This window comes from Elephantulus edwardii, unplaced genomic scaffold (assembly GCF_000299155.1).
Source record: "Elephantulus edwardii isolate Elephantulus edwardi_28Jun2011 unplaced genomic scaffold, EleEdw1.0 scaffold00096, whole genome shotgun sequence".
Taxonomy (NCBI): domain Eukaryota; kingdom Metazoa; phylum Chordata; class Mammalia; order Macroscelidea; family Macroscelididae; genus Elephantulus; species Elephantulus edwardii.
In genome coordinates, this window is record NW_006399846.1 from 590,298 (window position 1) to 596,069 (window position 5,772).

Genomic DNA, 5,772 nt, shown 5'->3' on the forward strand with positions numbered 1-5,772 from the left:
GTGCGGTTGGCGCAGGATAGAGCAGGGTTTAGGGCTGTTGTGCATAGGGTCGCTATGAGTCGGAAACGACTCGACGGCACATAACAACAACATTAGAAAAAGTGATATCTGCAAAATTGCTAGCCTAAGGCAAAATGGCAAAATCAAATAAAAACAACAGAAATATGAAAATACAAAAAATAAATTGAAAATGGAAATCATTTGACCCAGTTGTGTTACTACTGAGAATATACCCCAAAGAAATCAGAGTTGTGACACAAACAGATGTATACACAATCGTATTTATTGCAGCATTGTTCACAATAGCAAAAAGATGGAAGCAGCCCAAGTGTTCATTAACAAATAACTGGATAGAGAAACTATAGCTCATCCACATAATGGAACATTATGTAACATTGAAAAACAATGGAATGTGTTTTAAAGCACATCAGTCTGTCTCTGTTTCACCTTGTTTTAATGTCATGGGATTTCGGGGCTTACAAATGAGGGTCTAGGGTATCTTTTGTCACTTAGCAACAAGAGAATAAAAGAAATATTTACCCTGTTTTCAGGGTGTTTTGCTTAGTTATTTTGTCTCCTTCCTTCATAGCTTTAATATTGGCAAATATTTGAGCATAAAAATCTGGTTTGGGGTAATGGTCTCAATTATCAAATTTTGTCACTCCAGCAGGACATACTAGTTTAGTTGCCCCACCAAAAACTATCTGCCTTTTCTAATACCAAATTCTCTACCATTAGTCTTTATTCTATCTAAGGAAATTCCAAGGAGGTGGGGAGGGGGGGAAGAAACTGTATATCCTTAGGTCTTCTAAATAATTTCTATTCCTTAAAATTTTAGTCTGTGCTGCTTCCACAAATTGAGAATGCTTTTAAATATTGGAACATTTTTTAAATAGTTACTTATTTTATTGGTTTCCTATAATAGAAGCATCAGACTCACCCATCCTTCATGGAAGTAAAGGTTTTCAGTTAAAATCTCTACTTCACTGTTAACTGAAAGTTCAGCATTGATGGAGGTTATTTGACTCCTCTTTTCATCACTTTCTTCATGTGCAGAAAGAAGAGAATAGTAATAGAGTGGGATTCAAATCTTTAAGCAGCAATATAACTTGACTTTGTGATGGGGTTAGAAATATATGTTTTACAAAAAGAAAAAAAAGAAATATATGTTTTGCTTCTCTCAGATATAAAAAAACTCTAACTTTTGAATAGTACTAGAGAGAAATTAAGTCAGTCTGGAGACTAAGGTGCACCTGATCTAAGCCATGGTCTTCACAATTACTTGCTATGCATCAGAGAGCCGAACAATAACCAAGGATGATAGAAGAATTGATGCCTTAGAGCTGTGGTACTAGAGAAGATTATTGGATATACTATGGATTGCTAAGAGAACAAACAGGTACTTTGTGGAGAGGGTGAAATCAGGCTGCTCCTAGGAGGCAAGGATTCTGAAGCTTTACCTGAAGCACTTTGAACATTTCGCAAGGAAGGACCCGTCTTGGAGAAGAACATCATGCTTAGAAGAGTAGAGGGACAGTGCAAGAGAGGAAGACTCTGAATGAGATGAATTGACTTAGTTACTGGGGTAATGTGTAGTAGGTGTGTCAGAAACAATGAAGTTGGTTCAAGATAGATCAGAGTTCAGGGCTGTTGTACACAGGGTCACTGTGAGTTGCAAGCAACGCAACAGCACATCTCAAACAACAACTTTTGAATAGTACTAGCTCTTGATGTGAGATCAAAGTAATGAAAAGATTTCATGTGAGAAGAAAGTGATACCCTATGCCTCCCAGATAAATTATTATTCTTTAACATTTTGTCTCAGATGAAAATGTCTAATTTATTCAGAAAGTTAATTATGTTCAATTAACTACTAACTTTTGAAGTTTAAATCTTAAAATTATAAATTAAATATGCTGAGGTAAACCATAGCCTCTCTCATGGTTCATTCATTTCATCAGTTCTGAATGGTGGCATGACTAGAACAAATCTGGTTGCTACTGAATCTGCAGCTATTGCCTGAGACTTCTGCTGAGCAGCCCAGTTCGTAGCTCCATTCTCTTTCCTTTAACTCCAGACCAACAACCTGTAGCTCTCGAGTCAATGGCTATGACTGTGTGGAAACAATCCAAATTACAGTCCATGCTAGCACCTCTTTGACTGAATTCCCATTCAAATTCTAGCAAATTCTGCTCACTCAGGAAGAGACATTGCCAACTGGTCAAGGTATGGCTTTTGGCATTTCTATTGTCTGTTTGCTTGGCTCCATACGCAACACTTTTGATACCAGTAGCCAGGAAATAAAAAGATGTATTGCATTAAGAGTCGGCTGCCAGGGACATTTCCAGAGTACAGAAGAGAAATTATGTCAGTCTGGAGACTAAAGTGCACCTGATACAGGCCATTGTCTTCACAATTACATGCTATGCATCAGAAAGCTGGACAATGACTAGGTATGATAGAGAATTTATGCCTTGGAGCTGTGGTGCTAGAGAAGAGTATTGACTATACCATGGACTGCTAGGAAAACAAACAGATTTGTCTTGGAGAAGGCTCCTCCTTAGATGCAAGGATTCTGAAGCTCCATCTGACATAGTTTGGGCATGTTGCAAGGAGGGACCAGTCCTTGGAGAAGGACATTATGCTTGGAAGGGTGGAGGCACAGCACATGAAAGAAAGATCCTCGATGAGATAGATTTACTCAGTGACTGGGGTAATGGGGGTAAGTGTGTCAGAGACAACAAGGTTGGCTCAGGGTCACTATGAGTCGCAGGCAACTTGACGGAACATAACAACAACATCAGCAAGTATCATATCAAATTGTGACATTTTTATTATTTCCTTCTCCGATCTTTCCCAAAATGCCATATTGCAGACACTATATATTCCAATAGGCTCTATATAGCAGCTTCTAGCTATTCTAATGAGACCTCTCACTAGGTTATTTCAGTTCATCAACCCTAATAACCTATAACCATGTTCCTGTAGAAAACAAGACCCAGCTGCAACCCAGATGCAATGACTTCATATCTGACCCAACAGACTCTGATGCCTCCAACTTCAGTACTGCCAACTGCTCAGGTGAGGAATGCAAAAAGCAAAGATAGCCTTTTTAAATTCTGTATATCCATTGCCAGCAAGTCAGTTTTAGCTCATTGCAAACTTCAGTCAGGTTTTTGAGGCTGTGAATTTTAATGGCAGTCTTGCAGAGAAGCTGGTAGATCTGCGCTGCTGGTCTATCAGCAGCATAATACCCATACATAAGCACGATGCCAACACAGCTCCCAAGTCCGTATAAGTATTAAACTGTGACTCTTCTTTGCAGACAGCAGAAAACTTCGCCTGGTTAATGGACACAGCCGCTGTGTTGGGAGAGTGGAGATCCTTTACCAGGGTTACTGGGGCACCATCTGTGATTACAAATGGGATTTGAAGGATGCCGACGTGGTGTGCAGACAGCTAGGCTGTGGAAGAGCCCTTATTGCCAAGACCTCAGCTCATACTGATTCAGGATCAGGACCCATCTGGCTAGACTTCCTAGAATGCACTGGACAGGAGTCCTATGTGTGGTCATGCCCTTCCCTGGGCTGGGGGAATCATTATTGTAATCACAACCAAAATGCAGAGGTCGACTGCTCAGGTATGGTTACTCCATTGTTCACTGGGTGGTGAAATGGAAGCTTTCAGGAAAACAAGTTTTTGGACTATTGGAAAATGTCTCTTTTGTTGTTGATGTTGTTCTTTCTGAGCTTGTGACTCAGTGTTTAAGCACTCTAACAAAAAAGCTGGCATTTCAAATTCCAAGAGTTATTCAGTCTACCATCATAGATTATAACCTGAGAAACCTCATGGGCCATTTCTACCCTTTCCTTCAGGTTTGCTAATGGTTGAAGTTGACTTGCAAACAATGGCGATATCACAGACACTAAAGCCTGTCACATTAAAATATCTTTTTATTAGAATAAAAAGTCAATGATGAAACCTCCAACCAGATCAAACAGGGCTCCTCCAAACCTAAACTTGTTTAGAGAGACAGAGATGAATAAATGAGGAAATACAAGCACATCATCATCTCTCTCATCTTTCAATATTTTTTTCCTCATCACTCTCGTATAACTGCTTGAGCTTATCCTCCAACTCTTTCACTCCTGCAATGTGTTATCTTGCCCATTCTTCACTCTTTGCCATATGTTTTTATTGTTAGAACATGCTTTCTGAAACTCTGCTGTTTACATGTTTCAATGTTTGCATATCTAAGCAATCAGGATTCACCAACAGAAATAACATGAGCAATCCATAAATAATCTTGGTCATACTCATATATCAGCTACTATACAAAGCTAAAGATTTTTTTTATGATTTGTTTTGTTCATTGAAATAAATACATTTTAGCTTTTGGGGTTTTTTTGAGGGGGGAGCTTTCTCCTTCAGCCTTAAAATCTCATTGACATCTATCTTTACCTACCACATGGTCACCCACTCTCCTATACAAATGCTTTTCTTTTTATTATGTTTTATCCATCTGTATCATTTAAGATTGTTTTTTCTTGTTAGAAGTGAGAGAAATGGGAAAGGGTAACAGAGTTTAGCAGTTGTCTTCCTAGGGCAGTTTGCCATTCAGGATTGTCTTTCATCACATCATCCTCATAAACCTCCTCCCTTCCAAGACCATTCAGAGTCCTTGGTAATACTTACTGTAATTATTAATAATCAGATAATAATTGTAATATCCATTAATATATTATTAATCCGATTAATACTGTTCATATAACTTATACTTCTTAGGTTATATGACCACTGAAAATTATTTTGTTAAATCTTTCTACAGGCAAGGATAATTTTATTAGAGAAGACTCTTTTTTAGTATTCTCCTCCTTTTCCTTTAATTATTACAACATTCTAAATATAAATATATATATACATTTACATGTATTACTTCCTACAATATCATACCTCAAACACCATATCATAGCTGAAAATGTTTTAAAAAATCAGTCACTATATGGCAAGAATTTTCACAGAGGAAGATACTCAAATGGCCAACAGACACATGAAGAAATGCTCCGAATCACTGGCAATAAGAGAGATGTAAATAAAATCACAATGAGATACCATCTCTCTCCAGTAGCAGTGGTAAAGTTTAACAGGACAGCAAGTTATAAATGTTGGAAAGGATGTGACAAGATAGGAACTCTGTTACATTGTTAGTGGGATTGTAAAATGACACAACCACTCTGGAAGGCAGTTTGGCACTTCCTCAAAAAGCTGAACGTAGAAATTCCGTATGACCCAGCTATTGCCTTGCTTGGAATATACCCCAAGAAAATGAGAACTGAGGCTCGAACAGAGACTTGTACACCAATGTTCATAGCAGCATTATACACTGTCGCAAGCACTTGGAAATAGCTCAGATGTCCAACCACAAACAAATGGATTGACAAGTTGGGATACATTCATAACAATGGAATACTATGCAGCACACAGGAGCAATGATTTTGTAAATTACTACCTAACTTGGGGAGGCCTAGAGAGCATTATGCTATGTGAACTAACTCAGTCACACAAGGTCAAATACTGTATAAAATCATTATTATAGATTGAGTATGTGGATACAAGGGGGGAAGGGGAGAAACAAAGGGGTAAAGATGGGGGGGTGTTAATCATAAGGTTGCACAATTCAGTGGGGATTGGGGTGAAGGAAATGGGAAGGATATTTTGTAAAAAACAACGTATTCAAACTTTGTAAATATATCAGTATAAAATTGGCGGGGG

At 38.2% G+C, this 5,772-nt stretch overlaps 1 protein-coding gene across 1 annotated transcript in view; it reads left to right on the forward strand.

Moving 5' to 3' along the window:
- Positions 1–5,772, forward strand: part of LOC102863260 — a 475,179-nt gene that overhangs the window by 455,863 nt on the left and 13,544 nt on the right. The window contains exon 36 of the mRNA XM_006891348.1: positions 3,326–3,640. Coding sequence (XP_006891410.1) covers positions 3,326–3,640 — 315 coding nt within the window. The remainder of the gene's footprint in view (positions 1–3,325; positions 3,641–5,772) is intronic.